The sequence below is a fragment of the Podarcis vaucheri genome (genome assembly GCF_965113315.1).
Source record: "Podarcis vaucheri genome assembly, chromosome: 7".
NCBI lineage: Eukaryota > Metazoa > Chordata > Lepidosauria > Squamata > Lacertidae > Podarcis > Podarcis vaucheri.
The window spans coordinates 62,154,252-62,168,261 of record NC_138765.1 but is presented as its reverse complement, the minus strand read 5'-3'; the positions used below and the strand labels follow the sequence as shown (position 1 = coordinate 62,168,261).

At 41.3% G+C, this 14,010-nt stretch overlaps 1 protein-coding gene across 1 annotated transcript in view; it reads right to left on the bottom strand.

Annotated features, from left to right (window-relative positions):
* ITFG1 (integrin alpha FG-GAP repeat containing 1) overlaps positions 1 to 14,010 on the bottom strand; it is a 121,444-nt gene that overhangs the window by 40,983 nt on the left and 66,451 nt on the right. The window contains exons 11-12 of the mRNA XM_082232921.1: positions 3,627 to 3,777; positions 340 to 448 (exon numbers count right to left, since the gene is read on the bottom strand). Coding sequence (XP_082089047.1) covers positions 340 to 448; positions 3,627 to 3,777 — 260 coding nt within the window. The remainder of the gene's footprint in view (positions 1 to 339; positions 449 to 3,626; positions 3,778 to 14,010) is intronic.

Here is a 14,010-nt window from a genome sequence, read left to right as displayed (position 1 = left end):
TTCAAAAAGAATTAAATCAAATAAATTTTAAATACTGTATAAAAGGAAACACATAACAGCAGAAGCATGAGCAAGTTCTGTACTGGAGTAATACACTACAGTGATCTAAATATACAAAACTGGCTAACATATGAGTGGGAGCACTAAAATAAGCAAATAATTTGAATCATATGTTATCAATTAGGTTTTCTTTAACCCAGTTCTCCCACACATAGCATTCCCCTTCTTACACTATTACTATAATGAAATCATTTTTCTATTGTTCTTGGTGGGCAATGAGAAACAGAATCAAATTTCCCCTCTAACAGCATTTTGATGTTTTCGTAGCAATCCACTTACCAATGACTTTAACAAAATAGGCATCAGCTTCAAAGTTATTTTTTAATGTGTGGATGGCAAGCTCTGTCTTTGTGCTATCCTTGCTGAGGACAATAATATCCAAGATTCCCTAAAGAAACAACAAAATATCAGTATTCTTTTTTTAAAAAGAGCAGAAACCTGAACATCACTAAAATGCAGTCAATACAATGAAGCAAAAAAACACAATAACTGCTGGCAAAAACCATGAGATCACAAAATTAGTTTTCGCTTGAAACAGAGCTTCCAGAATCAGAGCTGTGGGTCAGATCACAGTTGCAAAGAGTTTAATCTATCTATCTAAACACCCACTGAAAATGGTAAATTAGGCTGCAATAAAAGCTTAGCAACAATTTCACTTGTAAAGAAAAGAAAATTGTTTTCAGACGTTGGGGGAAAGAGATATTTTTCATTTTAACATTGAATTTCCCTTTTGGTTTTGAGTACATTGCCCTGGCCGCAGTCAGACACGTTTTCTCCATACCTGTGCCCACTTTAAGACTGAGCCTCACAACCTGCAAGGAAGTTGCTTTATGCAGCTGTGCAACTTTCTGGCTCCTGGGCTGTATTTTGAAAATGAGTGGCCATCACCAATATAGTAGCTAGAGCCACACCAGTTTTGAATTATGAGCATTGCATGTAATAAAGGAAACTTATGTTAAAAACTCTGAATATTTCCATTTAGTGAAATGGAAAGGAAAACAGTTCTTTTATAGTTTTACCAAAATGTTGATCTCTTTAAATTCACCAAAATGTTGGGCTTAGGCCAGGGAAGGCAAAAGGGTCCACATACTCCTGCTTTTGGTCAGGGAGAAAAATGAAATAAAAACTGGGTCCCTTTCACCTCTGTCAATGGCACCCTATCCAAAGGACACAGGATAGCACACTCTTGAGTGAAAAACAACAGCACATTTAAGTTCTATGGGATTCATGTCTTCCAAATCCAAGGACTTGGCTAAAGCTATAAATGCCAATTTCAGGCCGGTTTAAAGGAGATGTTGGAACTTCCATTAAACAACTCACGTCTCGGGTAATACACAATGAAGTATGTCATACTGGTGTTATGGGCACCATAGGGTTGATATGTCCATCCTCATTCTAAAAGCTAAAGGGAAATATAGGAGACACATGGCCAAATGATAAGTTTCCTCTGTGTGTGTTCCTTTTCTGCTCAGTTTTGCACAGATCTAGGCTGCAAGCACCTGCTTTAAGCACAACTTGATGCATTCCAGGCAATGGCATTCCATCCTTCATTATGTTTAACGGGAAACATGTCAGTTTTATGACTTCTCCACAACAGGAAACACTGCTGTGCTAAGCAGATATCAGGCCTGCATTTAACAATGTTTCAAAAGTGTCAAGCCTCACCTCCAGATATTACGGAACATGAAAACGTTTTGAATGACTTATTTGGCAGAAATATGCAGGAAAAATGTGGAGATGTACTTTTCACCCTTGGAGTTTTCAAAGAAACATGTGGCCTGGGGGTGGAAGGGAATAAGAAATTGTATCTAAAAGAAGGGACTCAGAGTGCCATTGCGATTTGGAGTGAATGGATGTACAGAGGTGGACAAAAGTTTAAAAGTGAGAAATAAAGCTGAGGCCAGGAGAAATTTGGCACTGAATGCAGGGAGCCAGATGCAGTGTCTGTTCATGTACTGTGCAGAAATAAATTATTGTGAATATTTGGCAGTCAGTAGGGGAGAAACTAAGCTGGAACCTTATGATTTATGTTAGCTTAGCTTAGTATACAAATGTCCCCAAATTGCACGGGAGGGTCAAGTTGCTAGGGTTTGAGCAGATCAGCTGTGGTGTGTCCAGCTTAATAGTGCAGTAAACACCCCTTCCTTAACAACTTGGGAATATTGGTTTGCAATATTTAAAGGCAGCATGGTTTCTGGACTAGAAAGATGGACTTGGTCTAGGAAGTAAGAATGCAAGAGCAGCCCTGCTGGATCAAGACCAAAAGACCATCTAGTTCAGAAATGTGAAACCGCTGGATGTTGTTTGACCCCAATTTCCATCAGCCTTAACCAGCAAGACCAATGGGCAGGCTTAATGTGGGTTGCATTCCAATGATGTCTGAAGGGCCATAGGTTCCCCATCCATGAAGCAGATAATTAGCTGGTTTCCAACAGTAGCCAATCATAGGCAGTTAGGAAGGTAACACACAAGGCATGAAGGCAACAATGCCTCTTCCTTTCCCATGTTGTTTGTTCTGGCATTCATCATATGCTCTGGGCAACTTGTCTTCTTTGAGCCTGAGATTCTCACCAGACTACTAGCTGGGAGGAAAGATGCAAGGATTGTGAAAAGGCAAACCCCTTGTATTTGCTGCATACACACATATGCAGTTCTGGAAGTATATTTTGAATGCCACTTTGGCCTGTAAGTAAAAACTGGACATGAAGAGGCTTTTAGCAAGCAACCACCTGTTTTTATTTATATTAACTCCCCGAATTCCTGTTTTTAGGAGCACAGGAAACCGTGTTCCACTTAGCCAGACCATTCCTCTATCTAGTTCAGCTTGGTTTACACTTAATGGCAAAGGCTTTCCAGGATTTGGGCAGAGGACATTCCCAGATGTTTCTGGAGAGGGAGTTGCTAGGGTGGGAACAACACTCAGTGGTAGTGGCTCTCCATAGTTTCAGGACAGGTAGTCTCGCCCTGCCTGGAGATTCTGAAGCTCAAACCTGGGACCTTCTGCATGCAAATCAGATGCTCTTCTGCTTAGCTTTGTTCCTTCCCCAATATTGGTTTGCATATGCTTTCACATGCCTTCATACTACTCTTTTACTGTTTTCACTCTGTATTTTTGTTTTGATGGTATTGCTTACCGGGTTTTCTTTAAAGAGTAAGTTTATAAAATGTTTTAAATAAACAAAATAAAGCAATGCATAAAAATAAGCCTGAGAACTTCATCTAAACAGATTTTAGCAGATACAAGTGATGGTATACACTGGTGCCTTAGGAAAGTCCCATTCCCTTCCTTTAAAAATAAATAAAAATCAAATGTAAAAAGGGAAGCCCATTACTAACAAAGATCTATTCAAAAGAGCTGAAATGAAGGGTGACTGTTCATATAATCTCAGCGGCTCTCTCTTCAGCTTTAAATGACTTCTCTTCAAACAACTCGTTTGTTTTCATTATGTGCCGTGGATTTGCACAGTCAAAATATTCCAAGATGCCAGTTTGGAACGAAAGCTCAAATAAGAACGGGCAGATGGCAATTAAGCAGGCAGGAAAACAAGGAAGAGCGCTCAACTCACGTCTTCATAAATGTCAAAGAAGGTTGCCACCACAGCGTCTTTGATCTGATTCAGATCCGAGAGCTCCCAGTAGACCTTAAACATACGCCGTGCACCCGCGCAGCTTGCCTCATTGCACTCAACATTCTCCAGCAGGAAAGCTTGCTGGTTGCTGCAAAGGAAGGAGAGAAACATGGAGTGGGTGCAGTTTTGTTTTCCTGCCTTTATTCTTGCAAAGCTGACTGTGAGCTGGGCCCCTTTAGGGCTTAATAACAACAACAAGAATAATAATAATAATAAATTTTATTATTTATATCCTGCCCATCTGGCAGGGTTTCTCCAACAACTCTTGGTAGCTTACAGCATATATAAAAACATAATATACAAACTCCTGCAACCCTAACACTACATATCTGGGAGTAAGAGCCACTGAATTCAAAAGTTGTGAATAGACCTAATTAGGATTGTGCTACTAGTCAGTTAATAATTTTTACTCAGAAGGGAAACCGCCATTTAATTCCGCTATCTATCCTCCTTGGGCAGTGCAAAGTGGGAGTGCGTAACCTTCCATTTTTCTTCAAAAAACCTAGACCTCCAGGGAGCCTTATTCATAATCAACATTAAATTGTAAGCAACTTGAAGCAGGGACTAGCCTCCATCCTCCTCACTTGATTATCTTATTCTGTAAAGCAGAATATTTATTTATTTGTCTTGTTATTAGTTTGGGTGGTCAATCTGGATGACATCCTGGGTCCCTTCAAAACCTGTATCTGTGGGGAGAAGAAGCCTGCCAAACCAGGGGGTGTTTTTTTGCCTTCGTAATGGCTTTCGTAATGGCTTTCGCTGGCTTGTTAAGTACCACAGTTTAACATAACCAAAGAAATCACTCTGTTGCTATAGACAATTGGGTACATCATTTACTTACTTGCTTGCTTACCACCCTTCATCTGGAGATCACAGGGAAGTTAACATTATAACAACAAAAATTAAATGTTTCCATTGCCCTCTTATTTCCAAGAGGTGTCTGTTGGTTGGGGAGCAGGGGAAGAATCTGATTGGAGCAGCCCATGATCTTGTATTTGCCTCCCTGCCTCCCATGCTTCTTTCTTTTGACAAATGCATTGTATTTTAAACTTGACCACAAGCCACCTAGAGACTATCCTGATTCATTTAATATTGAGGCTTTTGCTGTTCTGCTGATGATTGCTCTCTTTTCACCACATTTCTGGCACGGGGCCTGCCATACGGCTGTCAGACATGACAATCTACACACACTTAACATTTTTTACATGGAAGAGAAAAAAGAGCTCAGTTTGCAGTAAAGTCACTCTTTTGCCCCCAAATCAAAGGAATAGAGCGACAGTTTAAGCAGACTCCCACTTTTACTTTTAGTTTCGGAAGCAAAAGGCACTAGAGGGTGCTGGGAAAGAGATCCTTTGGGCAGAACTAGACATTCCTGAATTCTGCGTCGCTGCCAGAAATGGTACCCACCTTGTCTGTAGACCTATGCCAGGGTTGGCTAACATGTGGCTTTCTAGATATTGCTGAACTACACATCAACCCTGACCATTAGTAGCTGGGGCAGATGGGGCTTGGAATTAGTAATATATGGAGGGCCACAGATTCCTCACCCCAACTTATGCCCTGTAATGTGAAACTCACCACACAATATTATGTCATCACACAATGACTTTCCCCTTTCCCCACTCGAAGGATGGATTGCTCCTGGGGTAGAGATCTTAATGAGGTCATTATGTTGATTCACAACTTGACCTAGACACAGAGATACTGTTTTGGGCAGCATGGCCTCACTGTTCATAGAATCATAGACTTTTAGAGTTGGAAGGGACCCTGAGGGTCATCTAGCCCCAACCCCCCCGCAATGCATGACTCTCCCCACCCCCAATGTAACACTTAGTTCCCTCTTAAAGTGGATTTTACTAGAGCTTATAAAAATTCTGTCAAGTCTCTGGGAAACACATAAATCTCAAGGCTATTTTGTCAACATTTCTTGGGTTTGTTGGTATATGTAGTATCTCCCTATGTGTATGTGTTGACAAAGTTTTTTGAAAAGGGAAAACTTAACACACACATAGAATGATTTCATCAGCCAAGTCACTTATTCTGTACTGTAAGCTTTGCTTCCTTACTGTGCAAAGTCTTCAAAATGCATGAATCACACTTCCCCACCCCCACAACTCAATGTTCTAATGAAGCTTTTCATTACCACAGCAATTTTATTCTCAACACCTTTCATGAATATTTACATATTTACTTCCAGTATGAGTCACAACTATCATTACACTGCATCTCCATTATTTCCCTTTGTGTCTCAGCCAAATATCAAAACACACCATTATACAATTTACAAGGTTATTTCAATTTCTTCATTACATATCCTATAAACGTTCCCATTCAGGTGTGACAAAAGGGGACATGCTGTGTGTTGATTTTTTAAAAAATCCTTTTGATGTATTCCTGGTTGAAATTTTGCAGATTAAAATGATTGAAAATGCTTTTCTTCTGCATTTTGTATGGCACTACATGCCCCCTTAACACCAGGGTATAAATTATTAACGTTTCTGGAGCTGTGTAAAATGTTCAACTGTAAATTGTAGGAAAAGCAAACTTGTATGTACCAAACACAAACCTATAAGACAAATTCCAAAGATGTATTTGTGTTAAAGCACTTCTTCATGTACAGCATAGTTAAATTATGGAACTAGCACTCAGAGGAGGCAGTGAAGACCGGCAAGCTGGGTAGCTTTAAAAGAGGATTAGACATGATGGGAAAAGGAATTATTTGTGGGATTGAGTGTAGGTATGTTTGAACACTTTTAAGGATTGCATGAAATGTATGCTTGTATGCTTGTATATTTGTAATATATGTGTATTTAAAAAAGAAAAATTAATTAAAAGAAAAGAAAAAGAAAAAGAGGATTAGACAAATTCATGGGGGAGAGGGCTATCAAAGACTACTAGCCATGGTGGCTAGGCTCTGCCTCTATAGAAGGAGGCAATAACACTTCTGAATACCAGTAGGTATAAACCACAGGAGGAGGAGAAAGTACTCTTATGCTCTAATCCTACTTGGAGGTCTCCTACAGGCATCTGGATGGCCAATGTGAGAACATGCTGCTTGGCCTGATGGGCCATCGGCCTGATCCAGCAATGCTCTTCTTATGTGCTTACATTGCAGTAACAAAATGAGTCTTAAGCTCACTTAAAAGAATAAACACTTTCATTGTAACAAGCTTTCATGGATGCCTTATGAAGCGCACAGTGTGTTACTCAGCAGTTATGTAGATATATGAGAGTATATCTAAAGAAGAAAACAGGCAAACGACAACACACACACAAAAAGGTTCTCCAGGCCTACTGCATTTGTATTGCATTGCACTGATATTGTACTCAGATGCAAGTGCCTGCATAACTGTATCTCTCAACCAACTGAGCGTTAAGATTTCATGCATCGTGAAGTAGGCCTACAAAAACCTGGACCTCAATAGAGTGGTACCTCGGGTTACAAACGCTTCAGGTTACAGACTCCACTAACCCGGAAGTAGTACCTTGGGTTAAGAACTTTACTTCAGGATGAGAAAAGAAATTGTGTGGCACTGGCGCAGCGGCAGCGAGAGGCCCCATTAGCTAAAATGGTACCTCAGGTAAGAACAGTTTCAGGTTAAGAATGGACCTCTGGAACGAATTAAGTTCTTAACCAGGTACCACTGTAAACACAATAGACTTTAGAGCACTGCAAGAATTCTTGGTTGTATTTCCTGTAAAGTAGATTGCCCAGAGAGCCCGTGATTGGCTCAAGATCACCCAATAATCTTAACAGAGAAGTGATTTGAACGCATGATATTCCTTTCCCCAAGGCTCAAACACACCTTTCCCACTATTCCTCAGTGCATGTCAATTTTGAAAAAGGCAGTCACTCAGTGGCAGAGCTAGCTTGCCCATAAAGCTGGGTCTCCTCCTTCTTTGGTGATCACTCATAGCTGAGTAAAATTGTCTTCCATAAACACGGTTTTAACAATGAGTCCGTAAGTGACTGTGGAGACCAATTCTGGACCCACACGTGAGGCGGCCACCTCAAGCGTCACCCGTTTTGCCGCCCAACTTTGCTGCCTCTAGGGGCAGAGAGGGACTAGACACCAACACCCAGCTTTCCCGCAGCAGGGGGGAGGGATCTCCCACCCCCACCTGGTGGTGTGTGGGGGCTTTGCACTGGCTTCTCTCCTTACAGAGTTTGCGCCCCCTTCACAAGGTCAGCAGCTGAGTGTTTCACCTCAGGTGATGAAATGCCTTGGGCCGCCCCTGGTAATGGTACAGGGGGAAAAACCATCCCATTGCAGAACAATGAAAACAAGTAAAATAAGATACTCCGCCAGCTAGAAAGGAAATAGTGCTTCAAAGGTCAGTTGCCCTGGGGCTGCCAATGTTTGTATCATTCCAATCTGTTGTAAATTGCCTTGAGGGTCACACGTTTGAATGGTAGAGGATAAAATATTCCAAAATAGATGCATATTGCAACTAATGCAATCTCCATTTGTCAGCCCATTACCCCTATAGCTTTGCATACTATTGTCCACAATTTATGGGGACATAGGTATGAAAACCATGCATTTATTACTCTGTTTGAAAGATTGTGTGATTGTTTTATTGGTCTCGGAATTAATCTTGGGATATTTGCATTCCCCTTCCTTCCATCTAATAAACAGCCCAGTAAAACCTATACAATTATGCATCCAAGCGCTTTTGTTTCTGGGGAGACCAAAACGAGACACTCAGGTTGAATTCAAATATTACAGCTCCCGCAGGAAGACTGATGAAAAGTGCTTCTGGATGTGGCTGTAACATTTGAAAAGCAGCTCTCAATAGTCTGTTGGCATATTTCGGGGGTGGGGGGATAACGTTCCATGGGACCATTAGTGGTACAAACATGGGAGTGGTATCAGTCTTTTTCATTAGATCATACAGATTACATTTTTTTTCTGATGGGAAACTTAGCTCTTTGGGAAACAGGAGTTACAAAATGATGAAAAGTTTTTCTCCTTTACTGTTGACAAATGAGATCACACTTTTCAGTCTGTTCTTTATATAAATGTTTGATTAATTTTAATTATTACTTGACGTTAAAGTGGTGGAGACAATGATTTCTGCGACAACTTAAAACACTCAGATGCAGATTCAAATTACCTGGATTCTGATATTAGTGACGGCAAGGAAGCAGCATAAGCTACATTGCCATCTCATGTTCAACTGCAGTATTTACTGTTTATGCACTGCATTTATAGCATAAATACTATGCACTTGAGAGATTTTTCACAATTATTGGCTCAAAAATAATTTCTGACACAACACTGTACTTTTTAGCAGAATAACCCATCATTTCAGATTTTAGTAAAATAAAATATAACCCTTAGTTGCATCAGAAGCAACATGTCACTCCAGAGGACAGTGGGAGATTGAAATGGCAGCTCCTAGTGGGGGCATGGAAACTGGTGTTTTAATTTCCCACAATGCCCCACATTGTTCTGTGGCATTGTGGGAAATAAACATGGCAGCTCCCAGACTCTTTCTGGGAGTTGTCTGTCTGCTGGGTAGACACTGATGATGATGGGAGGAGCCAATTTGTCACAGACCCCCCTCAAAGCTGGACCTGGACCTGAAGGGTCATAATTAATTGTAGGAACCCCCATCAGAAAGGAAATTCTGAACAGCATCCCATAATACAGACATTATTTCAAAATAGTGGATTTGAGTCTTCAAGTGAGCCATAAGAAGCCTACTGGAAAGGCTGAGTAAAGCAAGTCAATCATGAACAGGTGACTGCTGGGTGACAAACTCAGACCTGCAGATGAGTCTGGAAGACAGGATTCGAGCTGTGAATCTCTTCAGGAAACAGTTTGGGAATTACTGTTTGAAAAGAGTAGTGCTCATCTGCCATTCTTTTAAAATATAGGATGTTGGACAAATATAGAATGTCTACTTCTGCAAAAAGAAAAAGTACATCCACAGACATAATAGCAAGATGCAGGAATAAATCCAAGACCAGTGTCAAGCCTGAAAAGCACACTAACATGATAAAATGCTGAGTTATGCTAATGTTTTCAGTCCATTTCTAAACAATTAACATGAAATACGAAGATATAGTTGAGCAAGAGTGAAGGTATTTTGATTTAAGACTGATGGGGAGCCCCCTTCCCCCCCTTTCCTTTCTCTTCTGAGTTTCTTGGGAAAAGGAAGGAACAAACAGCAACCTCACTGGCACATTTCTGTCTGTCCTTTCCAGGCAAGAAGCAGCAGCAGTAAAAACAACACAACACAGGAACTGCCAGAGAGGGAGAGAGACAGAAGGAGCAGGCACAAGAGAGATCTTTATTTCTCTGGGCCAATCCAGTGGGACACAGGAGGAGACTCCAAATCACACTGCATACTACTCTAGCCTTCTCCCTGCTGTAGGAACATGGGGTGCTGCCTTACAATGAGTCAGACCACAGGCCCATCTAGCTCTGTGACTGGTAGGCATTCAGAAAGGAAACGTTCCCAGCCCTACCTGGAGCTGCCCACAGACTGAATTGCTGCATGCAAAGTGGTTGCTCTGCCACTGAGCTACAGCTCCTCCCTATAAGCTATACCAGATTCTTGGTCTACACTTGCAGAAGATGCTAGAATGGAGTGTACCATTTCATGCTGCAGGGTGTAGTGTACCATTTCATGGGGGAGGCTGAGCATTTCTCAATGCTTCCTTGTGTTAAAAACTTCTTGCAAAAAGAAAATCAGCACAGCGGGCTCAACTAAGCCTTTCTTCCTGATGTACTCGTTTTCCATGTTGTGTGTGTGTGTGTAGCTGCAGTCTGCAGTACAGTCCATTCTACCACTTAATCCTGCTTCAGGTGTTGACCCATCTTAAGGCTCAGCAGTAGTTCCCCAGTTAACTGGACTGCATCAAATCAAATGTGGTTAGTAAAAGATATGCTTCTTTGAATTTCTCGCGAGTTTCAAATAAAGGTACAACCTGCCCTCCAACACTGAATTTAAATGGATTTTTCCTTTAAGAAAAGCCTCAAAGCAAACTCATCAAAAGCCCTTCATAAAATCACTTAAGTTCTCTGTTTGGGATATTCAGAGAATAAATTCTAAAACTCAGGCCTGATGTGATCACAACTATAGCCAACATTTGGAAATATGCACTTTCCCTCTATGGTGTGTCTATCCCCTTCTTTTCTCTACAGTGGTACCTCGGGTTAAGTACTTAATTCGTTCCTGAGGTCCGTTCTTAACCTGAAACTGTTCTTAACCTGAAGCACCATTTTAACTAATGGGGCCTCCTGCTGCTGCCGTGCTGCCAGAGCACGATTTCTGTTCTCATCCTGAAGCAAAGTTCTTAACCCGAGGTACTATTTCTGGGTTAGCAGTCTGTAACATGAACGGGTATGTAACCCAAGGTACTTGGCGCTAACCGCAGTTTTGCAATACGTAAGCACCAACTGCAAACCTTCGTTAACACGAAACAGTTTCTAATGTAACCTTGGCCTGAAAACCTACTTCAAACTCTGATTTACCAGGAAACAATAGCCTATGCTTAATTCTGGAAAGGGGATGAGAGAAGGGAAATTGCTCAAGAGATGGGAGTGGGGGACACACTCTGAGATTGGCTCTCAGTCTGCAAACTATGGTTTGCAGGGAGCCAGCATTAAATCTGCATGGACCTAAGAGCTGAAACTAAACAACCTTATTCCAGCCACTTACAGGATTCTCCCTGCCCCCTTATTAGCTCACCTAGGAAATATATCCAAATCACCCCAACATTCTTGTACTGTATTATAAGCACCATCCCACACATTGCTAGAGCTTTCTTTTTGAGAGCGAGAAACACCACCAAACTATTTTGAATCCATTTTTGAGAATGATGGTAAGAGCATATAATTAAGTCACTTCTGTGTCATGAAGTCATTATATACATCAGTGTGGCCTTGGATGAATAAAAAGAGGCATGGCCCCTTTTAATTTTACTTTGCTACAGATCCTAGCAATTAAGAACAAGGCTTCCTGGACTAGTAGCACAGCCTCAAGCCAAAGGTTTGCAAAAAAAAGCTCTTATCACTTAATCACAGTAATCAATCATCAAAATTAGATCCGTGGTTACTAGTATTAAAAGCTGGAAGGGAAAGAATTAAAAGGTTTGCTTCAATTCATGATGTATCCTTAGCAACTAGCTTAAGATTTCTCTCTCTCGGTCTCTCTCCCTCTCCACCCCTTAACTTAATTGTTGAGAATTCTTGGTGAGTCACCTAATACGGCTCATGGAAGTGAATCTTGTGCACAATCTGAAATAAAGGGGGAATTTGTTTCAGTATACTGAATGTTCCTTGTAATGTTAAGAGAAAAGAAAATCTTTTTAAAAAGCTATACTCCTGTATGTTCTTCTCCATCCCTTAGATGAGCAGCAGATGCACCGTTCAGCATTTTCTCCTTCATTCAAGGGAGGTTTGGCAAGGACACAGGGCAGAAGCTCTCTCAGTTGCACCACTCAAAATTGGCTCTTTTGACTTCTTAGGGTTACTTGTTGACCTTAATGTTTTATTAATTGTGTAGCATTGTTTGCTATACATTTTTAAATTGTACATTTAGATTGAGTGTCACCTGGAAGCCAAAGCTGCCTTATAAATGTTTGAACTCAGTATTTCTTTTCTTTATTACCAGGACATCCATACAGTTTGAAAAGAAAAACACACTGAAAAATGTGGTTTCTCTGGGAAAACATGATGTTTTATCAGTTATCAGTTCAATTTTTGCAGCTCTCTCTCAGACACAAAGCTGACGTGTTACTGTCAGGGACTGGGCAGAGGAGGAATGGTGGAGACCACCTCCCCATCCTGACCCTTCCGGGGAGGAGAAAGAGGAAGACAGTATAGATTTACAACAGTGGTTTGAGGGAGGTCACAACTCAAAGGCAGATGAGGGGAAAAGTTGGGAAATAATGGCAGAGGAGGACGAGACAGAACCGGAGCGGCAGCTAGCTGACACAGTGTCATTAGAAAGCATCCGAGACGCTCCATCTCCCAGAACCCAGCAAGCCTTGAAAGTAGGAGACCAAAGAGCTCAAAGACAGAAGGCATGTGGCAGTGCCTGTAGAAGTGACAAATGAGGATGTGGGAGAGACGGGGTGGAGATTCACTAGGGACAACACCATTATTTAAGAGGCTGGGTTTTATAGACTCTCTCTGTAAATATTGAAATAAAAAAGGATGGTAAGAAACTTTTCTTTTTCTTTATACTTTCCTCGGCAACCAGCCAGGAGTCACTAACAGCATCCTGACAGTTACATTATTATGATGTCTCCTCCTCCTAGTGAACTCAGGGGGGTAAGTGCCAACAGGACTGAAACCAAAACAGAGCTACTGAAAACCAGCATGCCCGAGGTTTGCAGCAGTATAACATATTTTCAGGAAAAAAGCACAGGAATTTGAAGAGGACATGGCTGGCTATGAAAAACCCTACGAGAAACTTCTGCTGCAACATTGCTGCAGACTCATGATTTATTCTAGATCGCTTGATCCTTTGAGAACCTACAAAGTTTGCAGGATCTGACTTAATGGTCTTCTTGAGTGCGTGGTGATTGGACCTAGCCATGCTTAGCAAACAGAACAGAGGAAATTGTGACTAAGATACTGTGCACACTCCACTAGCTCTCTGCCTTTTCTTTTATTTTCTGACCTAACCCACATTTAGCATTGCACCAGGTGTTTTTGCTAACCATGATTAGCTTGAGCCAGTTTGCAAACAAACTCCTCAAAATCATGGTGGAAAGGATTGGTTTCAACCATGCCATGTTCGCAGATGTGGTGATGTGCAATACAAACTGTAGTTCACTCCCGAAATAACGCAACTTAAAGGGGGGGGGGATTCACACACAACAGGGAGAAGAGATATCATCAGGATACTCCCAGTCTTCTAACCATGGTTAGATAATGATGCAAAATTATATCTGCACCAGTATGGTGATGCCTGTGTCTGGAAGCAGGAAATGGCAGGGTGGAAAAGAATCATCTGTGGGCAGAGTAGCAGGCTATTACATTGGTATTTTGCTGCCAACGTCAAAATCGCCCATTTGGGGATTATCAACGTGGAGTCAACAAATAAGCCAGCTGGCTGCTGCTGAAAATTTAAGACCAAAATACAGGTCAGGCTGCTGCAAACAAGAATGAAGGGAAAGCTCTGCTGAGCAGAATAGCAATGTCTAACCTCACAGGACCATCTGTTTGATCTCAAGGCTGAGTATTTGACTCGTATGATGAGACAACCTCAACTAATTGTACCATTGCAGTTCTTTTATAGTAACACTTACTGGGCAAAGGAACTTGTTTCCCAAGTCCACTAATGTATCTGATGGATG